The sequence below is a fragment of the Chinchilla lanigera genome, unplaced genomic scaffold, assembly GCF_000276665.1.
Source record: "Chinchilla lanigera isolate Chin_1 unplaced genomic scaffold, ChiLan1.0 scaffold00055, whole genome shotgun sequence".
Taxonomy (NCBI): Eukaryota; Metazoa; Chordata; class Mammalia; order Rodentia; family Chinchillidae; genus Chinchilla; species Chinchilla lanigera.
Genome location: NW_004955456.1, coordinates 14383311 through 14408217, shown reverse-complemented (window position 1 = coordinate 14408217; position 24907 = coordinate 14383311). Strand labels below are relative to the sequence as shown.

Genomic DNA, 24907 nt, shown 5'->3' with positions numbered 1-24907 from the left:
CAGACTCTCACCTCCCTGGGCTGTTTTAGGAGTCTGTGTGCCAGGTCGCTAAGGACCAGCGGAAGGCGCTGCTGGTGCGGTCCAGGAAGGTTGTGGAGGGCATGGTGCAGGAGGCACTGAGCCAGCTGGAGGAGCCCACACTCATCAGCTGCGCGGGGTCCACAGGTACTGTCCACCTGCCAGCTGCAGGTCACAGCCTGCTGTTGCCTGGTGGGATTGGGTCCCCTGTTGTAGCCTACTGAGCGGGGCCATCGGTACAGTTTTGGTGAAGGCGCATGCCAAGTGCCCACTTGATGGAGGGGACACCAGGAACCTCAGTCACTGGCCGATGAGGCTTGGAAGAGAGCTGTGTGTAGTGCACAACCTGTAAACCCAGCACTCGGGAGGCTGAGGCGGGAGATCTCAAGCTCAAGCCTACCCTGGGCAGTTTAGACCCTGTCTCAAAATAAAATATGAAAAGGACTAGAAAGCAGCTTAACATCCCAGGGTTCAGTCCCCGGTGCTGGAAGGAAAAAAGAAGAGAGAGATGCGAATTAGTGGAGAGAAATGGAGGTGGGAAGAAATTTTTTAAAAACCCATCCTGAGCATAGTGGCCCACACTTGTAATCCCAGCACTCTGGGAAGCTGAGGCAGGAGGATTACAAGTTTGAGCCAAGCCTGGCCAACCTAGTAGAACCCTGTCTCAAAATAAATAATTGAAAAGTCTGATGCAAAGGCCCTGGGTTTAATCCTCAGCATCCCGCCCCATATACAATAAATAAGTAAATAAAAATAAATAACTAAAAAATAAAAACACCTAACTTGTATTGAGGCTTCCCACGTGCCAGGTACTATTCCAGGGGCTTGCGTGGACATGGCCTGGCCCAGCTCACCCTCACAGTGTCCCCATGAGGAGGTCCTGTCATTCGTCTGCTTTCAGATGAGGCGAGCACAGCCAGCCTGAGGTCACACAGCCGAGCAAGAACAGCAGAACCAGGAGCCACCCCTGGAGCACGCTCTCAACTCCTGAGCTGTGTGGCTTCTGTGGATCTGTGGCCAGGGGCTCAGCAGTGGAAATGACTGGGGTACAGAGCGAGATCACACGTAGGGAAGCCAAAGAGAACCAGTGTGGGCCCAAGAGCAGCGAGACTTAAGGGGCCTTGAAGGACTTTGCAGGATTCACGTAGAGGCCAGAGGCAGAGAGGAGAGAGGCAAAACCTGCACCCAACCTGATGCTGAGGCCGAGATAGGCTTCTCCATGCAGTGCTTCCCATCAGAAGCAGCATGCCCACAGTTTTCCTTCCCAGCCTTCCCCTGTCCCAGGGCAACTCCTGCAAGGCTGGGCAGCTCGTCTGTCCCGCACCTTTCTTTTTTCTTTTTTTTTTTGAGACAGGGTCTCGCTATGCAGTTCAGGCTGGCCTTGAGCTCACTTTGTAACCCAAGCTGGTCTCAAACTTGCAGCAATCCTCCTGCCTCAGCCTCCCTAGTGCTGGGATTACAAGCATGCGCCACCATGCCCAGCTGCCTGCACCTTCCCTAGGGTGTGGGACATGGGCCCTGAGAACCCTTGCTCTGACCTCGCCCTGTCTTCCCTCTCACAGAGCACCTTCTCTCCAAGGTCAAGTCTGTTTCCAGCTGCATTGAGCAACTGGAAAAGAGTCGGAGCCAGTACCTGGCCTGCCCAGAAGGTGAGAAGGCGGAGGGGTAGACTCTTGCTAGTGACATCCAGGTGGGACAGTGACAGGTCCCTGTGCACCGGGAAAGGGGTGTGTGTGACTCTGAAAGCAGGGAAGCAGAGGGTCTGAAAGTGACATCCTCAGCCTGGCCTGAGACACATTTCTTCCCACTCTCGGCAGATATAAGTGACCTTCTGCACTCTGTCACGCTGCTCGGCCACCTGACCAGTGACACCATTGCTCACGGAAGCAGCACCAGCCTCAGGGCCCCGCCAGAGCCCGCGGACTGTGAGTGGCAGGGGTCAGGGGCTGCCCTGAAAACAGGATGAGCGGGGGGCCTTTAAACGTCCCCGTCACCCTGTGCTTCCAGCGCTGACTGAGGCCTGCAAGGAGTTCTGCAGGGAAACCCTCGCCTACCTGGCCTCGCTGGAGGAAGACGCCACCCTCAAGGATGCTGACAGCACGGCCATGAGGAGCTGCCTGAGCAAGATCAAGGCCATCGGCGAGGTATTTCCTTCTGCACTTGGGACTCAAGTGAGAGCTGGGAAGGCTGACCTCTGAAGAATGTCCCACCAGTGTCACAAACAGTTTTCCTGTCCCTAAGGGTTGTTAGCAGGTTGGGCAGGTGACACCTCAAGTGGACACAATAGTGTTATTTATTCATTCTATAAAGATGTGAATACATCCTGTCTACCAGGAATTGGGTTAGGATAGGGACAAAAATACATGAACCTTATAGGAAAGAAAAAGAAGAAAAGCAACCATTTTATACTCTGAGTGGAGCTGTGATAGAAATCTGTTTTAAGATTATAAGATATAATCTTATTATAGAAGAATATGCCTGTAATCCCAGCTACTTGGGAGGCTGAGGCAGGACAACCTTGAGTTTGAGGCCAACCTGGGCACCTTAGTTGGAACCCTGTCTCAAAACAAGTACAATACAAAGTAATGTGTAATTAATTTATTACACTAAAAGACACATTACCATGAATCCCTGTCAAAATATTCCTCCTTGCTTCTAACACACTGGTCCCATCATTCTTGCCACTTTCTGAAGCAGTTCTGGAAATCCTCTTTTGTGAGTGTCTTTAGTTGCACTGTCACAGCTGCCTCAGTATCCTGAATTGATTCAAAATGTTTCCCTTTTGTGATCACTTTGACTTTGGGGAAGAGCCAGGAGTCACGCCATACCAGATCCTGGGAATAAGGTGGAGTACATACCGTCAAAGTTTTTGCTTGACAAAAATTGCTGTGACTGTTTGATAATAAGAGTTGATCATAAAACACAGTGAATATTTCAAATTCAAAAAATTATTACGTAAAAGACACATCTCCATCACAAGTACTCTCCTTTCGTTTGAAAATGTGTCCCATCATTCTTGACAAAGTGTCTTTTACTTTTATTTAAATATTTACTGTAGATTTTGCTCACTCTGTGTATGTAGCTCTGCACGCAAGGACATTTCCTCTCTGGCTGTTCATTCTCCTTCTGGGCCCTTCTCACCGCTCCCTTCCCTGACAGCATTAGCAGCGGGCACTGTCAGGTGCTTGCTCACCTGTGTGTTGCCCTGAGGTGGAGACCACACCTCTCACTGCACCCCAGGCTCCTGCTAAATCAGTGCCCTGTTTATGTTCAGTTGGCTGATTTTGCACATAGAGAGCACACGTAGAGAGCAAGTCAGGAAAAGAGAAGGGCCTGGCTCAGGGAGGGAGCTTCCTGGGGAGGAGTGGGATGAACTGTGCATAACGGGGAATTGCAAGCTTTAGCGTCATTATTACTACTATTTTATTTCAGTATTGTTAAACGGGGTGGTAGCAGAGGTGACGCTGGCGCTGTCTGTCTCTGCTGGAGATAAAGCGTCCTCCCCAGTATACTGCTGCAGTGGGTAAATTGAGGACTTGGTATGCAAGTCCAAATACGGAGGGCACCATGAGGAGATAAAAATTAGTGAAAACAAAGTGTGGTAGACAGATCATGGGCAAGCTTCCTTTCTGGCCCGGTATTCAGAGGATCTTCTCAGTATAAGACAGGGAAAGTGCTGGATAAATTTAGGACAGAAAACATTTTTTAAAAACTTTAGCCAGGCGTGGTGGTGCACGCCTGTAACCCCAGCACTCGGGAGGCTGAGGCAGGAGGATTGTTGCAAGTTCAAAGCCAGCCGGGGCTACAAAGTGAGCTCAAGGCCAGCCTGAACTGCATAGCGAGACCTCTCGAAAAGACTAAATAAATAAATAATAAAACTTGAGCAACTGAACTGACTAAACACTAAGGAAATTCTCAGGATCATGAACCAGAAAGAAGCTAGAGTCAGCAATTGTTCTATGGGGTTTTCTTTTAACCCATCTCCGGTGGCCTAGAGCTTGCGTTTCGGTGAGCCACACATAACCAGGAGAATAAGAAACAAAACCTACCGTCACAAAAGAGAATGGATTCCCATGAAGACCCTTCTTCCCAAAGTAGGAGCCTTCAAGGGTCACAGCCTGAATAATGGGAGATCCTCTAAGTAGTAAATTAATGTAGTTAATTCACAAACAAAGCTGTCTGAGACTTCTACCTTATATGAGGAGACCTCACATCCTTGATTCTGCGAGGAGAAAACTCAGGTTTTAAAGAATTCGTATCCACAAGCTACCTGTCCAAACCTCCTGCTACCTGCATGGCTTAAGGAACCCAAACAGGCATAAAGTTTTTAAATAAAATAGTCAGGTGAATAGAGGCCCAGGGAGCAGAACAGATCCTGGTTGTCCTTAGAGGAATGTGCCTACACCCAGACCTCAGAGAAGTTTCTCGGGTAAAGTCCCAAGGATATGAATTCACAGCACCATAGAACTTTCAAAAATAAAAAATGCATAAAAGTAATGACTTAGTGTAGAATTCAATAGGAGATGAAAATGAAGCTGAAGGGGAGGTTGGTGACCTGGATGACAGATCTGAAGGAAGGACCCAGAATGTGGCACTCGTTTTAGGAACTGGAATATAATGGCTAAGAACAAGGAGGATAGAATATCTACTGCCAATTCCAGAGAAAGATGATAGCAAGGCCATGTCCTCTTTTTAACCCCCTAAATAAGACGTAGTTAGTTTTACATGTTATTGATAACATAAATCAAATCATATGTATATATTTTTCTACATCCTGCTTTCTCAGCATTCTGTATGTGAGATTTATCCATGAAGATAATTACATTTTCTCTGCTTTGTAATGTTCTGTTGTATGAAGATAGCTTAATATATTTGTTCTTTTGCTGATGGACATTTGGGTTCTTTGCAGTTTAGGCCATTATGACTGCACCCCCATGGTCATTCTTGTACATGTCTCCTGATGAATATGTGTAAGAGGTTTCCTGGAGTATATTCCCAGGAATAAAATTACGAGGTTAATAGGATGAACCAGGTGCATAGAATGTAAGAGGGAATATTAAGTCATAGAAGAATACATACAATGTGATTACTTTTGTATAAAGACCTAACTATTTAAACTTCACAATATCTTGTTTAAGGATGCATCCATATAGGGTTTTTTTTTTTTAAAAAAAAAAAAGGCCTGAGAATTACTCTTATGAATCTATCTTTATTTTTGGGTAGAGGGTAGGGAGGAAGAGTTAGAATTCAGGCAGGAAATAAAGGGGATTGCAAAGTAATGCATTTCAAATAGACTTGCATCTTAAGCCGCTGCTGAAGCTGGGCAATATAAAATGAGTCTATTCTTTTTTTAAATTTTTGTTGCTTTTTTTTTTGAGACAGAGTCTAACCATGTAGTCCAGGCTGACCTTGAACTTACTATGTAGCCCAGGCTAGCCTCAGACTCACAGCAATCCTCTTGCCTCGACCTCCCAAGTGGTGGGATTACAGGTGTGCACCACCACACTGGGCCAAAATTTGTATTTAACTGATACATCGTAAAAACATGAAAATGGCACAAAATAGTAGGCTACCAAATAAGGCTTCCATACCACACATACATTGCATAATGTTGAAGAGTCTGTTCTTAATTAAACTATTTTAAACTATTAAACTATTTACTCCAGGAAACATAACACAGAATGTGCTTAACAATCATGGGCTTTAGCTACTCAGTGTTGCAGGCCTGTAACCCCAGCACTCTGAGAGGCTGAGGCAGGAGGATGTGAGATCAATCCCTGTCTGGGGCACTAGTGATTTAGTAAGACCCTGTCTCAGGGGCTGGGGATTTAGCTCAGCAGCACAGCACCTGCCTGGCAAGCGCAAGGTCGTGAGTTCAATTCCTGGTACCGGAAGAAAAACAAAAACAAAACAAAACAAGACCCTGTCTCCAAATTTCAAAAGGGCAGGGGTGTAGCTCGGTCCAGAGGCCCTTGTTTAGTGTCCCCAGTACTACAAGCAAACAAGCACACACTACATTGGTTTTGCATCATTCAGACCTGAGGTCAAATCTCTGCTCTACCCTTGCATTAATAGCATAACTGTGGTCAGGACATTCTCCCTCTCTGAGCCTTGGTTCCCTGTCTCTACAACAGGATAGGAACAGCTGCTGGGTCATACTGGTTGGAAGATGCATTTGTGTTTGAGAAGGTTTTAAAATACTTCCACCTATGCTGGGCATGGCGGCACACGCCTGTAATCCCAGCGCTCGGGAGGCTGAGGCAGAAGGATCACCTGTGCGTTCAAGGCCAGCCTACACTACATAGTGAGACCCTGTGTCAAAAAAATAATAGTTTAAAAATAAATAAAATACTTCTGCCTAGCAAATAAATTGGCCCTGTGCAAGTATGGGGTTAGGGCCTGAGCACCTGCAGCTGAATGACCTTGTGGCTTCCTAAAAGGCTCCCACCTCAGCCATCCTGTAGGGCTGACCGTCCTGCCAAGAGTCACTGCAGCCTTTGTGATGCCTTCATAGGAGCTGCTGCCCAGAGGCCTGGACATCAAGCAGGAGGAGCTGGGAGACCTCGTGGACAAGGAGATGGCCGCCACTTCAGCCGCCATTGAAGCTGCCACAGCCCGGATCGAGGTAGGACGATGCTGTCGGATCTTCTGAAGTGACACTGTTGCAGCTGCCCTGGAACAGCCTTGCCCCTGAGACACCTCTTAGGCATGAGGCTAAAGTGGCCCCCTGAAAAACAACCACACCCAAACCACGGCATCCAGGAGGGGTAGAAATGAAGGAGTCCTCGCTGAAGGAAGCCAAGCAGTTTCCCCCAAGGGACAGCTGCTTTGGCGTCAGACCACCCAGGGTTCAAGTTCCAGACTGAGTACTTACTAATAGCGTGGCTTCTATAAATTATATTCATCTGGCTCAGATTTTGATCCCATTTCCATAGGGTGGCAATAATCATGATCCTACCCTAGAGATATTGAAGGGCAGCCCTGCTGAATAGTAGTGAATCTCAGAAAAAGCTGAGTGGGCACCACTGGAAACGTCCTGTATGGCCCCTTTGGCGACCGCCATGGTAGGGTCACCTGCCTCTGGGAGCTGATAGCAGCGGCCCCTTTTGGCCTGGGGCGATGACTCACACTCTCTGCACTTCAGCCCGGGTGTCTGAAGGTCAGGCCCGCCATTGACTGCAAAGTGATCTAGACAGACAGGAGCCCTGAGCACGCCCTGACCCCCACAAGCTCCTGGGTGCGGCCTAGACTCCGCTTTGTCAGCACACACAGCAGGTTGGACCTGGAATGCAGCAGGGCATTGATGGGTTCCTAGCACGAGTGTTGCATTCAGAAACCATGCTTTTTTTAAACAGGAAATGCTCAGCAAATCCAGAGCGGGGGACACAGGCGTCAAGTTGGAGGTGAACGAAAGGTCAGTCTGAGCCACAACAGCATGTTCCTGGTGTTGGCTTACTCCCTGCATCCTGTCAGGGGCTTAGAGTAGCAGCCTTGGAGAACTGCAGCGTCAGTGGAGTAGCAACAGTGCTGCTGCATTATAGGGAAATGGGGCCCGAGTCCTGGCCGAGCCAGTCCTTAGGAGGAAAGTCCCGGTCGGTCTTCTCGCTGGCCAGGGGCTTCACCCTGGACTGTTCCAGCAGTCTCCGCACCTTCCTGGCCCCTCAGCCCCTCAGCCCGCATTTGCCTTGGCTTAAGAGTGAGAGAGGGAGTCATCCTGTTTATTCTTGGTCTCTGTGACTCAGACTTGTTTGCTTTTTGCGCAGGATCCTTGGTTCCTGTACCAGCCTAATGCAAGCCATCCAGGTCCTGATTGTGGCCTCAAAAGATCTCCAGAGGGAGATTGTGGAGAGCGGCAGGGTGAGCAGGGTGTGGGCCAGAGGACGGGGCCCTCGGTTGTCAGCAGTGCTCCCCCGCTACTGTTCTTTCCTCTGTCTGTTGAGCTATAGCGGCCACATCTATGGGCGTCGGAGGCAGTGGGATGAGGCGGGGCTGTGCCAGCTTCTGCGGGCAGCCAGCCACAGCTTCTGGCTCCAGCTCACACTCCCTGGGGGACCTGCTGTGGAAGCCCCGTTGCTGCTGCAGTGTGGGCCTCCCAGGAAGAAGTGGGGACTTCGGGAAATGGGGCAGACCTCAAGAACAGATCTGGTGCCGTCCCTCAGGGCCTCTGGGGGCTTGGCCCCAGGACCGCTGTGGATACCGAAATCTGCAGATGCTGCCGTCCCCTTACAGAGTGGCACAGAATTTGTGTAGAAACCACACACATCTTCCCATAGACTTCAGATCGCCTCCAGCTGACTTCTAATACCTACTGCAGTGTAACTACTGTGGAAAGAGTTATTACGTTGTAGTGTTTCATGAATAATAACAAGAAAAATACTGTACCTCTTCAGTACAGATGCAGTTTTTTTGTTTTTTTTTAAACATTTTTGAGCTGGGCATGGTGGCACACACCTGTAATCCCAGCCCTTGGGAAGCTGAGGCGGGAGGATTGCCACGAGTTTGAGGTCAGCCTGGGCTACATAGCAAGACCCGGTCTCAATCAATCAATCAATCAATCAGTAAACAAATAAATAAAATTTTTAAAAACTAAAAAGTCTTTTTGCTACAGGACTAGTTGCTCGCAGTACAGGTAGCCCATGAAGAGGGAGGTCCGGCTGCACTGACTTCCACAGCAGCAGAGTGGGCTCATCATTATTCACAGCCTCCCTGCTGTCAGCCTCTTGTCTACTGTGCCACTTTGGCCAGTTGCTCCCTCCAGTCCTGTGCACAGCTGCAGCCCAGGAGGCCGGGGCCCTGTGCAAGGGGTCGGAACCCAGACACCACGCTAGAGAAAGCAGCCTACCCCGCCCCCTCGCTACAGCCTGGGGTTGTTTCCCATCCTGACTGTGGATGGGTGGGCTGCTGAGGTTTACTTGCAGATTATCAGACACTCCCCAAGCATAGGCGTGGTTTTAAATCCAACTAGAAAAATTTTTAATAATTATCCACTGTGTATACTGTCTTGTTTTGGCAAACCATGGCGCATAGTAGACCCCCTTGGATCATCACTTGCGTATTTTATTCATCTAGTGTACAGTCACCCCTCAGCATCCTCAGGGAAGTAGCTCTGGGACCCCCTGCAGATAGCAAAGCTGCACCTGCTTGGGTCCCTTATATAAAATGGTGGCATTCACATAAGACCTGCGCACACCCGGATGCGTACTTTAAGTCATCTGTACTTATACCTGATGCAATGTAAACGTTAGGGAATAATGACTAAGAAACACTCCACATTCACTGCAGACACGACTCCCCCACTTTTTGTGCTGCTGGGGACCGAACACAGGGCCTCGTGCATGCTGGGCAAGCGCCCTGCCATTGAACTGTGTACCCTTAGCCCCGTGATTATTACAGTCCATCGCTGGTTGAATCTATAGATGTGGGACCATTGGACACTAAGCCAGCGATAGCAGTGAATGCGTTGAAAGCCGGGGAAGCCCAGGATATATTAATATTTATTTCCCACATGACATCAGGAGAAACATTTTTGCCTCCCTAAATCATACTTTTCTTTCTTGTTTTTTAAAGAAGATCTCACTTTGTTGTTTTTTTTGTTTGTTTTGTTTTGGCACTGGGAATTAAACTCAGGACCTTGAGCTTGCAAGGAAGGTGCTGTGCCACTGAGCTATATCCCCCAGCCCTCGATTTGTAGTTTACGCTGGCCTTGAACTTGCAGTGATCCTCCTACCTCAGCCTCTGCAGTGCTGGGATCACAGGCCCGCACCACTATGCCCAGGTGCTCACAGATACAGGTAGCCCATGAAGAGGGAAGGCTGGCTGTATTGACTTCCCGCAGGGGTGCAATCAGAGTTGTCTTCTATAGAAAATGGGGGTAATGATGCTTTCTTTCAAAGTGACAGTGAAAACTATAGGATTATATGTACGAGCGTCTGGCATGTTATAGGCACTCCGTAAAAACAGCTGTTACTATTTTTCACTTCTATAGGGAACTGCATCTCTTAAGGAATTTTATGCCAAGAACTCTCGGTGGACAGAAGGACTCATCTCAGCCTCCAAAGCTGTGGGCTGGGGAGCCACCATCATGGTGTAAGTGTCTAGGTCCAAGACTTCCTATCAACCCCCATTCCCCTGATCCACCCAGAGAATAGCTGAGGGAGAAAAAAAAACATGCCCTAGAAACGAACCACTGATAGTCAGTGGGACTAAAAGTTCAAGAGGGACCCGGGTTTGCACAGAATGACACAGGGGCAGGGTGGGCAGACTGTCCTCCCTGTCCAGCTGGTGCCATGGGGTAGGCTGGAGTCAGGCCCCAGCTGCCCATGACCTTGTCCGTCCTCTCCTCTCCTGGCTGTCAGGGATGCTGCTGACCTAGTGGTCCAAGGCAGAGGGAAATTTGAGGAGCTGCTGGTGTGTTCACATGAAATCGCTGCTAGCACAGCCCAGCTTGTGGCTGCATCCAAGGTAAGACCGTACTGGACTCCCCAGGATGTTGTAAAGCCTGGCAAAGTCAGAGTCCTTGGAATAGAGCTGACCCCACGGACAGGTGATTTATCCATGATTCGGGCAGGTTGGGCCCAAATTCTGTAACTCAGGGTCCCATGTCACCCTCTTCAAGCAACCTAATCTCTGCTCCCAAGGACCCCTCCCCCAGGTTGCCGCCTATGTGCGTGTGGCTCCTCACTTCCGTTGGAACCTTGTAGGGTCTCTAAGTAGTAATCCCAGCATCAAGGAACACTCAGGTAGGCTCCAGTTGGCGTGGAAGGGAGACCACCTGGTACGGCTCTGAGAGTCCACATAACCCATATTTGCCCCTCCTTGTTAGTCTCCAACCTTGAACCAGTGCCCCAGCCAATCCCATGCAGAGCTTGTAACCAAAGTCTTGTTACAGCTTCCATAGTCCTCATGCAGTGAGTGTTCTTTATTTGTTCCTATTTTTTTATTGTTGCCTCAGATTATCTTTTACAACTTCACAGTTTATTGGAGTAAGTGAGAAAGCTACAGTTTGGGCCCAGCGAGCCCACAAGCCGGGAAGGACTGTTTAGATTCCAGGCATGCTGGCAGAGGACTCCACGGGCAGCCATTTTTAAGAAACTGATTGATAACAACAGAGGGGTCTCACTTATTTGTCAAGAACCACTAGACCAGCTGTTCGACGCAGTCTTGCTGCTATGAGTGTGTGCCACTAAATCTGCTTTGTCCTGGCAGGTGAAAGCTGATAAGGACAGCCCCAACCTTGCCCGGCTGCAGCAGGCCTCTCGGGAAGTGAACCAGGCCACAGCAGGGGTGGTAGCCTCAACCATTTCTGGCAAATCACAGATTGAGGAGACAGGTAGCCTTCTAGAAGTATGCTTTTCTCCTCCACCCTGTTTAGCCGCTCTATTTTACCCCATGAGCCCAGTTTCCCATGGTTCTATTGCTAAATATTCTTGGTTTTCATCTTTCTGCATATATACTTATTTTCTCTGAGGTGGGATACCATACAAGCATGCTGCTTATATTGCTACAATGGAAGGCCCTTAAGGAAATTTTCAAAGAAGTAGCTACAAGGAAAATCTACAAGGCCGATTGCTCCTTGGAGAGGGCAAATACTGGTCACCCCCTTCATCCTTCCTTCCTCTTCGTCCCTCAGTTTCTGCTATGTATGTGTTGTCATGCGGCAGGCCAAGCATTCCAGCAAAGCATTGGCGTTGCCTGGGGAAGATCAGCCAGGGACATTACTTGACAGGAACTTCTTACTTCCCTCCTTGCAGACAATATGGACTTCTCAAGCATGACGTTGACCCAGATCAAACGCCAAGAGATGGACTCCCAGGTGAGAGCCCCATCGCCATCTCTGATTCTAGAGCTCTGCATTGCATAGACATCAGCCCCAAGTGTAGTTCCCAGGGAGAGAAGCAGGAGAGAGAAAGAAAGTTGGAGGGAGATGAACACAAATGTTTCTGCTGGCCCAAGACTGAATGTTAATGATGTTGGAAGACTCATTGGAAATGGGAGAGTTGATTAACAAAGATCAGAATCTGAACTCTTGCCCTCTGGTATTGGATTGGTTGCCCTTGACATGTTTAGGGATTGCCTGGCTGCCCACATACTGGTACTTAATAGTCTTACTGTCACTCAATGCCAGGGTTCCCAGGGGTCCCTTCCAGGCTCTTGTCCTGTTCAAAGACAACTGAAGAACATTGAGATTTTACATTTATTAAAGCTAAAAGTAGGTAAGAAAGAAGTATAAAGAAAAAGAAGTATGGGAAAAGAAAGTACACCCAATACACAAAGAGGCCACTGCAAGAGAAAAGACAGTGACCACGAGGCCAATGGCTGCCATCTTTTACACCCCACTTCTGAGCTGAGCTCCAGGCCATCCTGCCACTGTTCTGCATGGGTCCTGGCTGTGCTTAACAGGTCACGCCCAGTTGCCCAGCCAATCCACCATGCCCTAATTTCCTGCCTCATTCCTATAGATGATGTTTTCAAAAACTTCCGATGCAAAGTGAGTGTGACCTTTAGTTGAAAAATGGAAGTCAACAAAAATAGTCAAAAAAGTCAACAAAAATAGTCAAAAAAAATAGAAGTCAACAAAAAAAAAAAAAAGAAAAAGAAATAAAGATAAAACGCAATGGTAATTCAAAGACAGTGCCATTTATCTCCCTGGTTCAGTAGAGCTGTGCCATGTAACACAGGATTCAGTGGGATTCTTGAAAAAAAATTGCCATCTTTTCATCAGTCTTAAGTTAAAATCCAGGTTGGGTTGTTAAAGCCTCACAGGTGGTTCATCTTGTGAAAGTCATGTGGCCGGATTTCCATCTAAATACTGAAAGACCATAGTCATGCCTTTAATCCAGCTACTCAGGCAGGAGGACTGCAAGTTTGAGGCCAGCCAGGGCAACTTAGTGAGACCCCATCTCAAAATAAAAGTTCAAGAAAGGGCTCAGATGTAGCTTACCCAGCACACACGAGGACCCTGGGTTCGATCCCAGTACAACAACAACGAAGTTAATAAATCGTAACAGGACTATTGCCTCGTGGTCTCGCCCAGTCTTTGACTGTAAACACAATCTGTGTGCTGATAAATGCCCAGTTCTTCCCCCTGGCCTACATCTTCTCTTTGAGCTCCCTACGTACCCAACCGTTTGTTGTCTCCATTTGCTGCCCAGTGAGTAGCTCAAGTGGAGCGTGTCCGAAGCACGTCCCTGCCTCGTCTTCTCCATCTTGTCAGTGGCCCTGCGGCCACCCATCTGGAGTCACCTGGGGGCCTCTCCTTGCCTCACCCTCTGTATCCAGGTCATCTGCAAGTCCTGTCAACTCTGAATCTCTAGCTCACTTGCACTGTTGACCTGCTACAATTCATTCTCCTCCACGTAATATTTTAACAGTATAAAGTGTGTCATGCCACCTCCCTGCTTCAGTCCTTGCGGCGGCTTCCCCTTGACTACAATAACACACTCCAGCCAGCCATATGCCGGCTATTTCTCAGCACCATCTCACAGCATGCCTCACCTGGAGCGCCTTCATTCTTCCAGCACCTCAGGCTCATTCCTGCCACTGGACCTTTGCTCTTGCTCTTCCTTCTGCCTGGAATATTCCTTCCCAGCTCTCTACACATCTGTGCTCCTCTGGTCCTATCGGTTTCAGCTTGAAAGTGACTTCCCAAGAGCATCCCTGGCTGGCCACCCTTAGTCTTTATCACATCGTCCTGTTACTTTCTTTAGTCTGAAATTCTCTTGGTCACTTGTTTCTTCCTCTCTGCGCATAAATCCAGACCTTATCTGTGTGTCCTTCTCTGTGTCTCCAGCACCTGCAGCAAAGCTTGAGGTCCATGACGGGCGTTCAGCAAATATTTCTTGAATTAATAAATAAAATTGGGGCGCTGGAGATTTAGCTCAGCGGCATAGCGCCTGTCTGGCAAGCGCGAGGTCATGAGTTCAATTCACGGTACCAGAAAAAAATAAATAAATAAATAAAATTGATGGCAAGAAGGGCTAGGCAAGAACCTCCGCTTCCTTTCGTAAGATTGTCCACGCCCTTTCCTATAGCAGTAACGTCAGAGATGCCAGAAGCATCATAGTTCTTCCTCCCTGGACTTCAGGGACTGGGAGATTGAAGGAGAAGGGTCCCAGCTAGGCTGGAGCCCGGCATACATGCAGTAGGCTACACCAGGAGCTGTTCCATGTGTGTCTGCCGGAGGACTGGGAGATGGCCCGCCTTCCTTGGAGGTGTTATCCGTAAAGCATTGGAGGGCACGGTGAGGGAGAGAGCGAGAAGCAGGGCGGAGTAGAAGCTGAGGGCTGGCTGAGCTGTGGAAACAGGGCGGGAGAAGAAAATGAGAACAGAGGAGCAGGGTTATGTCCAAGTACGACAGCGCTCCGAGAGCCGCTCTAAGGAAACCTCCGCTTCCTTTCCCAACAGGTTAGGGTGCTGGAGCTGGAAAATGAGCTGCAGAAGGAACGTCAGAAGCTGGGAGAGCTGAGGAAAAAGCACTACGAGCTCGCAGGCGTTGCCGAGGGCTGGGAAGAAGGTGAGCTGCCTCCGGACCGGCGGTGTCACCGCAAGGGGGCAGTTGCATGGCCGGAGTCTCCACTTTCATGTGACAGAACGAGAAGAAACCTGCAGTCGTTTCTTCCTCTTCTCTTAGAGCCTGTTTCCCTTTAGAAATAACCTTTAAGCCAAAAGCCTGGGCAAACCATGGTGAAGTAGAAGCTTTTGCTGTCATTCCTCAAAACCTCAGCACTGACTGGTGAACTCCGCTCACTCACTGCTATGTCCTTGTAGGCTACCATCCTGGGGGGCACCCCACAAATTTAGTCACTGGCCAGTGCAGAATTAGTGATCAGTGGGGATCTGGCAGCCAAGGGCAAACAAAACACAGGTTTCTGTCCAGAGCCAGTGATGGGCCAACGAGGGCCATAATGTAAAGGCTCAGGAGGAAGCAGAGGATGAGCGGAAGCCCCAGCTCCATGAGCGCCCTCACCCGCTGTCTGTGTGTGCCGTTTCTCACCTGTCCAGGGTGGCCAGCTGGGTCAGAACCAAGAGTGTAGCTTCTTGTTGGAGTTGACCCACCACAGATCTGTCGTCATGATTTCCTAAACACTGAACTTGGGAGGGAGATGGTTATACCATGGTCAGGGCTGTCACATGTGTTAGAGCCTGATGTGGTGTGGTGGCAGTGTGTGTTGGTTCAAGGAATGCATGCATGAAATGCCATGTGACAGAAATTATCATCTTCTTTTAGGAACAGAAGCATCTCCACCTATGCTGCAAGAAGTAGTACCTGAAAAAGAATAGAGGAGAGCTAACGTGCCACACATCAATGTAAGTCCTCGTTCTGTGTGTGTGTGTGTGTGTGTGTGTGTGTGTGTGTGTGTGTGTAGATCCTTGGGGTCCCAGTGGCAGCCATTGACTAGCCTAAAGGAACTGCACAACCTGCAAAGACTCCCTCCTCAGTGACACCCCCTGTGTTTGAACTGTGATTGGGGTTCTCTCCCTGCCTCCCTGGTGTCCATGTATCCTGCCCCGTGTGCCCATGAGTAAGCCTGTATCCAAAGAGGAGAGGAACAGGACCACTCAACAGGGAGGACACCGGGCAGTCTGCCCATTGTTTTAGAGAGGTTTCTTGGTCCTATTGCTGTTGAGAGCGTGGAAAGAAAGCATCTTATGCTTTTTCTGTTCCTTTTCCCGCAGTCTTTTCCGTTTCATCATTTGCACAAACTTTCGAGCACCGAGGACTGGCGGCCTCCAAGCCAGGACGCTCCCAGAGTGCAGCCAGGACCGCAGGGGCATCCGGGCTGAGAACAGCAAGGCAATTCTCCCCTTCTTTTGGCAGTCCCATGGATTCTCACTGCTTCTTACGGTGGTCGTTTGAGTCTTTTGGTTTTAGATTTTGGAAGTTTCGCTCACATAGCCAACTCTTCCTGGCGCTCCGAGCCCCCAGGGCCCACACCGCACGGCCACGGTACTGCTCAGGCTTCGCCTGGTGCTCCAGCTCAGCCTCCTCACCGAGTGCGCCGCTGAGCAAGTGCTCCTCAGGGGCGGGCGACAGCTCTCCTCAGAAGGCCGAAGCAGAGCGAGTGCCTTTCCTTCCTCATGCTGGGCACCAGCGGAACACCTCTGTCCAGCCTGTCCCAAGCCACAGGGCCCCCGAGTCAGAGGGTGCGCACAGCCCGTGGACTCCCGGGACAGCTCTCCTCCGAGTTCACACACCTTAGAGTTTGGGTGAACGGAGCTGGCAAGAGCAGCAGCACTGCTTCCCTGGGGTGAATCGCCCTTGCCACATCACATGGCCACCTCCCTCAACCCAGGCAAGGCCCTAGGAGCGTACAAGAGGGGCTTCCAGCTCCTCCCCGCACCTGCCCTGGCATCCTCTGGAACCCAAGGAAGATAGTTCCATGTGCTACCTAACTAACAGACCTGGCAGAGCAGGCCCTCATGTTCCTGTCAGGAAAGAGCCCTGTGCTTGGTGTGTCCCCTTCGTATTTATTACTAACCCTTAAGCAGCAACGGCGACACAGATGCTTGGAGCAATCAGGACTGCAGGTGACTATGACCAGCCTGGCACTGCTGCCTTCCAGTGTCAGTCGTCAGGGATTCCAGAGAAGGCCAAGGTGCTGTCCCTGGGCAGTTGCAGGCTTGCAGGTTCCTCGGAGGATTCGGGGCAGGTGAACAAGAAGCGGAGCCTCTGGCTCTGACTCGTTCCAGCCACGCTTGCTTGGCTCTTGCTCTCCTGCAGACAGGACAAAGACAGAGCCCGGCTGCCTGGAGACAGGGAGCCCAACAGCACTTTCCCACTCCCAGGTGGACCCCAACATCAAGTGACCTTCTGATCTTGGAAAAGCAGCGTCTTCCTTCTTTTATCTGTAGCAGCTCACAGGTGGCAGGGAAGCCCTTCCTTGGACCTGGGCCCATCGCAGTGTGGCTGAGTTTTGCTACGTGACAGGTTGTGAGACTTGTTTAATCACTGTGAATCAACTTCCTCCTCACCCTCCCAGTCCATGCCTGTTGTAAGTGGGACACTTAACACACTGTCTCCCAGAAACAGATTACCATTTTTGGACATGGGCCCTCCATGCTGGGCTCGGGAGGGGTCCACCGTAGAAATTGGCCCTGTCTCTCTGTGCCCAGCATCTCTCCATTCCAAGGTTTAGATGGAGCTGTGTGTAGCATCCCTGGCCCATCTGTGCCACTTAAGCCAGTGAGTATATTGTCAGTGTGGGTCACCTTTTCCAAAAGCGGTACCTAGTCCTCACTTCTAGTCTAAACCACTCAGATTCATGGTGGTGGGAAAGGAGCATACGGGAGCGTGGTAGGGTTCTCTTAACACTCCCTCTGAGAAGTCACAGTCATTTTTAAGACTCTCTTGGGCTCAGTTTGAGGAATAAAGCAGTCGGAAAGGCAGAGAGCACAGGCTAACTCCGTGTCACACAAGTGTCACTGTCAGATGTAGTGTAATTATTCTACAGTAGCTCAGATTGCAGACTGTTCCTCTCAATTATTCTACCTTGGCTCATCTAGAAATGAGTGTTAGGGTCAGGGTGAAATGTCTTAAATGAATATAGAAATCACATCTTAAAGCTTTTAAGTGAGTCACTGGGCCTCCTTAGTGACTGAGGTCTCATGAGTGGGTTTAGATGGGGCCTAAAGCCTAAGCTTAGGCTTAGGCGTAGGCCTAAGGCGAGATGGCAACAAAAGCCTGGCTGAGGACTGAAGAGGTTCCAATCCCGCTGCGTCTGGTATTCGGTGATACAGTGCTCTAACGCCTGCGGAGTAAGGACGCGCACATAATAAGGAAAAAATAGAGGAATAGACTTCCCTTGGTGGGATTATTTTGTATCTAAGCACAGGGTTTAGACTCTAATCTACATTACTTGCCGATTCTGTTGCCCACAGTGGGGTCCCCAGGATGCCGCATGACTCTGAGTCCTTAATCCAGTGCCTGGAAGAACCACGCTGTCCAGAGCGTCCTGTCTTGGAATTCTTTCAGCTACCAAGTCCGACACCAGGGTTTAGGCCAGGAATCACAAGGACCTGTCATTTCAGTCAGTGTAGCTTGCTTCGGCCTCTTGCCTCTTAGGAAGAGCTGGGTTTTTGGCTGGCACCTGGGAAGTACTCACTTCTTGGTCACCTCTGTAGTCTGGAGGGGTCTCCTGGCTTCATTTCACCCTGGTCTTTAATAGCTGGCAAGTGTCTTGCTACTTTCTATGCCTTTCCAAATCTCTAGAAACCCTTCCTGCCAAGGAAAGCCTTGCGCCCCAACATCGGCCTTCTGGCTAGAGCGGCTTTGTCCTCTCTCTGCCATCTTGGGTCCTCCAGCGACCGCACTGCCTGTAGCGCAGGAAACCACCACCGTGGAGCCTGCCAGCCAGCAACGCAGCAAAGCTGTTGAGTGCTCAGTTCTTCGTCTCCCAGGTCCAGACCACATACAGGACCAGCAGCACCCGGTGGTGTCACTGCCTGCCGTGCCCAGGCACCAGGGCAACCAGACAGAACTGGTTAGATGCTGGCGCACCCAGTTCCAGGAGTAGGTGTTCCCAGACGTGTTTCAGGTGACCCTCAACTACCTCAGGTTTGAAGGCTCTAAATTAAGCTGATTACCACGCACAGGGACAAACCGAGGGGGTTTGGTTAAATCTAGGTGATAACACAAATGTCTCAAACCTATAACAAACTCACACTTAGGTTTGCAGGGATAGGGTCGGGTTGGTTTTTCTGTTTTTAACCTCTTCCCCCAATTCTCCATTAGAATAGTCCCTCCAAATAAATCTCATTTCTCACTGAGTGCCTGCCTTCCCAAGGGCAGGTAGCCACTGGCTTTTGTCTCCTTCCAACAATACTTTTATTACGGTATTAAGACCTTTCTTTGTATAATACATTGCATCTGTGTTTTCAATTTTTCAAATAAATATTTCCGGCTGGCGCTGGGGGACAACAGCGGTAATGGGTCACAGTGTCCCTGAGGTCGGGGCTCATCCTAAGATTCCTGGAATCCACTTAGCTCTGTGCCTTGGGGACATTTATTGGAACTTCCTACTTGTCTTCCGTCTTTATAAACACTGCCCTGTGAGGCTGCTGAAACGGTGCCGAAGTGCTCACGACTGTGATCTATCCAGAAAGCCAAGTCTGCCTAAAATCTGTGGCTATTCCCTCCTTATCCTAAAGATACAAACATAACCTGCTGCCTTAAAATCGGATGTGACTAATTCCACTCGGGAACAAAAGCTGCTACCGTGAAGGGATTCAAAGTGAGGTAGTCACGGCCACCATGGGATTTGCAGAGGCACTAACAGAATGGAGCTGGGTTGCAGAGCGACCTTTGCACGGCAGGGTGGGCCCCTTACCTAAAGGGGACCCGCTGGGGACACGCAGATGGGTAAGGGCTGGAGTTGGTATGCGGGAGTCCCTGCTTGGCCCAGGTGGCTTTTCAAGAAAGGGGACACTGAGATGAGTAGCCAGAAGCTAGAGCCTATGAGGAAGTCAGAACCAGAGGAGGGCAACAGAGCAGAGCCTGGCCTACGGCTTCCCCACGTCCAGTAACAGTGCTACAGTGATCCTGCCTGCTCTGAAGCGCTTCTGATAGAATGGATGGTTCTGGTCACAGCGGCCCTGCAAGTTATTCCTAGAGCTCCACTGTGAAGCTAAGGAGCCCAGAAAGCCAGGCAGCAGGACTGTCCTGGGCCTCGTGCTTCGATGAGATTCCACTGAAATTGGCCAAGTCCCCTCCTAGGTCTGCACCTGCCCTGGTTCCACAGAGCTACCAGGCAGAGCCTTTCTGCCCTTGCAGGTGTGCTGCAGGCCTGACCACTCCCCCCAGCATCACTTCACCTTGATCAGGTGCCCCAGGGCCTGGTATATCCCGGGAGACCTTCTGGAGTCCTGTGAGTAGGCCCCAGTTCCAGGAGGGCAGCCTGGCTAGCTGGTCATTCGGGCCGGCAGTGTTCTGATCAGCCACCAGAACAATGCTAATGGCCCCTTCAAAAGGCTTGGAGAGTTAGGGTCTATACAGGCAGGGGTCAGAAGCTGCCTGGGACCTGGGGGCAGGGCTGCTAAGGTGGAAAGGAAAAAAGTGGAGATGGGCCGGTGACAGGAAGGCACACAGTGAAAGCACACTGGGTCCAGCTGTGAGTTAAAGCCACCGGGCTTGAACCCCACCTGTCCACCCTCAGTCTCTATCGTGTAACTGATGTGTGGCAAACCTCTAAGCGTTACTTTGGGGTGCATAGATGCCGCCTCTATTACAGTACATTCGCAGATGCATTATACACATGCATTCAGTCATGGTGCAGGCACTGGACTTGCAAAAATAAAGCCCTTGTGTTCCCTGTCCTCAAACACTGCATCCACATGTTGTCAGTTGTCTGCTGTACCGGGCGCCGGGAGCACGGCGAGAGCAAAGGACGTAGTTCTACCTGCTTGAAGCTCACAGGCTATTGAGAGACACAGTAGCATGATCAGGGATCACAGCAGGAAGCACGAAGGGTTGAGGTAGCATGCTGGCCTGGAAGGAGTCGGAAAGCGTCCTACATGGGGTGGCTGAGGGTATCGGTCGGTGCTTACTGGAGAAACACATTTAATGCAAGATCTACAAATACGTAAGAATTTACAAGCTTGGCTTACAACGGCCGCCCAGAGTCAGGTGTGGAAGAGTGCAAAAGGGCTGTCTGCGTGCTGGAGACACAAAGGATCCATTCAATGCCCTGGAGCTCCGTGTAGTGTCCCGTGTGAGTCTGTATCAATAGGCTGAAGGGTCTGCTAGAGGCTGAAGAGTCCATGCTGGAAGCAGGGAGATGTCGTCTGAGGTGAAAGTAAAGACAGCTCCTCTGAAGAACAGAAGCAAACCTGCCTTCTTTGTTTCCCTTTTATTCCGTGCAGGCGGCAAGCCTATTGGTTGCCGTCGCCCACACCCAATCTTCAGTAAATCCCTTCAGCCACACCCAGAGCTATGCTGATCCAATTGAGTTGGGCATTTCTCACTCAAGTTGACACAATCAGCTAAGATCCAGTGGGTGAGGAGATACTAGGTAGATAAAGTAGTAAGAAAGTTCATTCTCAGTAGGAGCTGCATGTGCAAATGCCCTGTGGTGAGACAAAATGATTCAAAAACAAGCAGGACAAGACTTGCATTTTGAAAGTATTCAAAGGGAAGAATACAGCAATAATTTTCAGAGGTAAAGAACCAGGTATGGTAGTACATACCTGTAATCCTAGCACTCAGAAGGCTGAGGCAGGAGGATTGCTACAAGTTCAAGGCCATCCTGGGCTACATATTGAGTTCAAGACCAGTCTGAAGTATATAGCTAGACCCTGTCTCAAAAAAAAAAAAAAAGCCAGACATGATGGCACACACCTGTAATCCAGCACTCAGGAGGCTGAGGCAGGAGGATCATTGTGAGTTCAAGATTAGCCTGGGCTAAAGTGAGCTCAAAGCCAGCCTGAACTGTAGAGCAAGACCCTGTCTCAAATAAAAAGAAAAAAAGAAAAAGTAATGGAAGACATCAAGAGAAAGGTTTTAAGGAAAAAGAAGAATTAAGCATGTTTAAAGGCTAAAACAAAGGAGGTGGTGTTGGAAGGAGGACAGGAAGAAGAATCCTGAATCCTGGAGATGTAGATTTCTCCCCTCTATTCACAATTCTGACTCAGTGCCTACCATGTTTGAGGCAAAGAAAGACGCAGTGTTTGGCACAGCCCTCCCTCCCGGAGTTTGTGGTCTGGTGGATGCCAGAAAAGCAGGGCGTGATGATGAGAACTAGTCATTCCAGGAGGCCGGGGGAGCCCTCCAGGTGGGGATGGCACTGAAGCCAGACCTTGAGGAGTAGATGTTGGCGGGGAGACGGGCGAAGGAAGGGGGCTGCAGCAAGGAGAACGGAGGCGAACTGCAGTGGGCGAGGGCTGGCCCCTGGTGAGGGGAGCCCCTGCCGGCTGGGAGAGGCTGAGTTCAGGACCAGGTTGTAGAAGGCTTCGCAGGCTGTTTGAAGGAGGTGGCTTTGTTCCCTGGATTGGAAGCAAAGGTGCGATGCTACACCAACCATCACCTCTTACCGGAATAGCCTTTAAATCTTCTGCCACCTGGGAGCTGCCCCTGCCGAGCCGTTCTGGAGTGCAAAGTAGCCTGGGGAGGGATCATCCTTTCCCAAGTTGTCTAATCTTCTCACTCATCTCCCTCCCTTCATGACGTTCAGTAGGTCCCCAGTGCTTTCTTAAAACTGAGGTGAAATTCATATGACATGAATTAACCAGTTAAGTGATCGATGATTTTTGTGGTACTGGAGATTGAACCCAGGGCCTTTCACACTGAACGACAGCCCCAGCCGTTTAAAATAAATAAGTAAATAAAAATTATTTTTGAGATACTGTCTCGGTAAATTGCCCAGGATGTGCTTAAAGTTGCAACCCCTACCTCAGCTCCCCCCACCGCACCCCCGAGTGCTGGGATTATGGGCATGTGCCACCCTGCCTGGCTAAATTATTCCTTTTTAAATCGTAGGATCCAGTGACAGCACATTCATGTTGCCGCACACCACAACCGCTATCTAGTTACAAAGCATTTAGCAGTCTCTTCTCATGCAGCCCCTACCCTCATCTCCCCGCAGCCACCAGTGTCTTTGCTGTCCCCGAGGAACAGTGTGTGAGAGACGGCATTATGACCAGTGAGGAGATTATAGCTGACACTGCAAAACATGAAACTTGCATGTATGCCTTATGTAGAAATACAAAATCGGAAAACTTGAGCCAGCCATGGCGGCACATGTTCTGGACTCAGAACCGAACCAAGGTACCAACCAGCAAACACCAAAACGCACGGATCACCAATTGGGATTTAAGAATGAGCCTTTATTAGCTGCCCAGCGACTGACCGAGAGCCTCCACGCAGGGTGGGATCCGGTCAGCCCTAAACCAGGGGAGAGAGCAGCTTTTAAGCCAAAAAAACACATAAACCACATCCTGCTTGGCAAGTGAGGTCTTTATGAAGCAGTCTTCCGAAAAACTATAGAAACTATAGGAAACTTACAAGAAAGGAACAATGTTTCAGGGAGTTTCGAGGAGTGACTAGAATGCAGAACGAAGCAGGTGGAAAGGAAAAGAGTAATCAATAATTTTTTTTCTTTTATGTTCTTTGTGAGGCTATGCATGTTCCTTGTGAGGCCTTTACAGCACACACCTGTAATACCAGCACAACACTAGAGGCTGAGGCAGGAGGATCGCTGCAAGTTCAAGGCCAGCCTGGGCTACATAGCGAGTTCAAGGCCAGACTGAGCTATAGAATGAGACAATGTCTCAAAAAAAAAAAAAAAAAATCAGAAAATGTATTAAATTTATTATAGTAATTGCTTCTAGGGAAAATGGGAGAGGGTTAATAGAGGCATATATATGCCAAAGAAAAATTCATCTTTACCCAAACAGTTTTTTCATTTGAAAAGATTTTGGCTTTCAAAAAAAAAAAAAGCTCAACAAAAGAGGGAGTTGAAGGGGCTGGGGATTTAGCTCAGCGGCACAGCGCCTGCCTGGCAAGTGCAAGGTTGTGAGTTCGATTCCTGGTACCGGAAAAAAACAAACCAAAAAAATTATAATTAAAAGAGGGAGTTGAGGAAGAGAAGGAGGAGTGAAAGGGAGGGGAGGCAGAATAAATAAATAAATAAATAAATAAAAGCTTGACAGACATGACAAAATTTAGTGTTTGTTTATTCTAGCAGGTGAACTATTTTATGTTTATTATTTTCAGACTTTTCTGTATTTCACATTTTGCTTTAAAAGATGTATATAAAAATACACAGTTGCAAAATAGACGTAGGTGAGATTATTTACTAAAAGTAGAGTGGAGTTGAAAGTCTGCGGTAGCCTTAGTCTATTTTCTGTTGGTATAATAGAATTACTGTACCTGCACCTATAAAGTAACTTATGGCTATACAGTAATTTATAAAGACAAGGGTTAGCCGCATGTGGTGGCACACAGCTGTAATCTGTGACCTTCCAGCATTCTGGGAGACTGACACAGGAAGACTGCAAGTTTGAGCCTACCCTGGACAACTTAGCAACTTAATGAGATCCTGTCTCAAAGTAAAAAAAAAAAAAAAATTAAAAGGGCTAGGGATGTAGCTCAATGTGAAGGTCCTGGGTTCAGGACCATCACAAAAAAAAAAAAAAAAAAAGTTTATCAAACTCACAGTTTTGGTGCTAGAAGTCCAAGTATTGTAGGAAAAATAATTCCCAACCTGTCAGATGTCAGATGTGCTGAGTTCGTGGTCTCACAACATTGAGGGATAAAGCTGAGAACCCAAGAGGGAAGCTAAGAGAGTGTTATTCGAAATTAGAACAGCCCCTGGGAGGTCCCGAGTGGGTGGCCCCCAAGGCTGTCAGGAGAAATTTATACAGCAAAATCACAGCGTGGGTGCAACGTGGGTCAAATTAGTCAACCTATTCAACAAGCATAGTCGCTTAGCTAAAATTGGAAATGAGTCATACAGCAAGGGTATATGGAAAGAACAAAGACATTCTTGGAAAGAGATGACCCGAATGTTCTGGTCACCCACCTATGCATCTGAAGCCTATCTGGGCCCACTGGATCAGGTGGCACTAACCGCAGTGCCGTCGCAAGATGCTGTTTATCTGTAGGGAGGCTTGCAGCTCTGACTATTGCATCTTAAGGCCAGACTCTCTTCCAGTTCATCTCCAGCCACAGTCTTTGTGTGTTTCACTTTCTGTGCTAACACCTTTGAGGGCCAAACTCCTCTCTGACTGCGTATTAATTTCTATCTAACTCAGTTGTCTGTGATACAAGCAGCTTCTGGCGAGGGCTTTGTGCTGATCCATGTATGGTGGAAAAGAGAAGAGTAGAGCATGCAGAAGTGAAAGGAGGAGCTGGGTGTGGTGGTGCACTCCTGTAATCCCAGCACTTGGGAGGAACATT

At 49.1% G+C, this 24907-nt stretch overlaps 1 protein-coding gene across 3 annotated transcripts in view; it reads left to right on the top strand.

Annotated features, from left to right (window-relative positions):
• Positions 1-18936, top strand: part of Hip1 (huntingtin interacting protein 1) — a 140036-nt gene extending 121100 nt beyond the window's left edge. For all 3 annotated transcript variants that reach the window (XM_005396796.2, XM_005396798.2, XM_005396797.2), the window contains exons 19-32: positions 30-165; positions 1581-1667; positions 1836-1943; positions 2026-2162; positions 6533-6643; positions 7374-7432; positions 7782-7875; positions 10004-10104; positions 10374-10479; positions 11224-11347; positions 11769-11830; positions 14422-14530; positions 15245-15324; positions 15694-18936. In XM_005396796.2, coding sequence (XP_005396853.1) covers positions 30-165; positions 1581-1667; positions 1836-1943; positions 2026-2162; positions 6533-6643; positions 7374-7432; positions 7782-7875; positions 10004-10104; positions 10374-10479; positions 11224-11347; positions 11769-11830; positions 14422-14530; positions 15245-15297 — 1287 coding nt within the window. In that variant the 3' untranslated portion in view covers positions 15298-15324; positions 15694-18936. The remainder of the gene's footprint in view (positions 1-29; positions 166-1580; positions 1668-1835; positions 1944-2025; positions 2163-6532; positions 6644-7373; positions 7433-7781; positions 7876-10003; positions 10105-10373; positions 10480-11223; positions 11348-11768; positions 11831-14421; positions 14531-15244; positions 15325-15693) is intronic.
• Positions 18937-24907: the final 5971 nt, after the last annotated feature.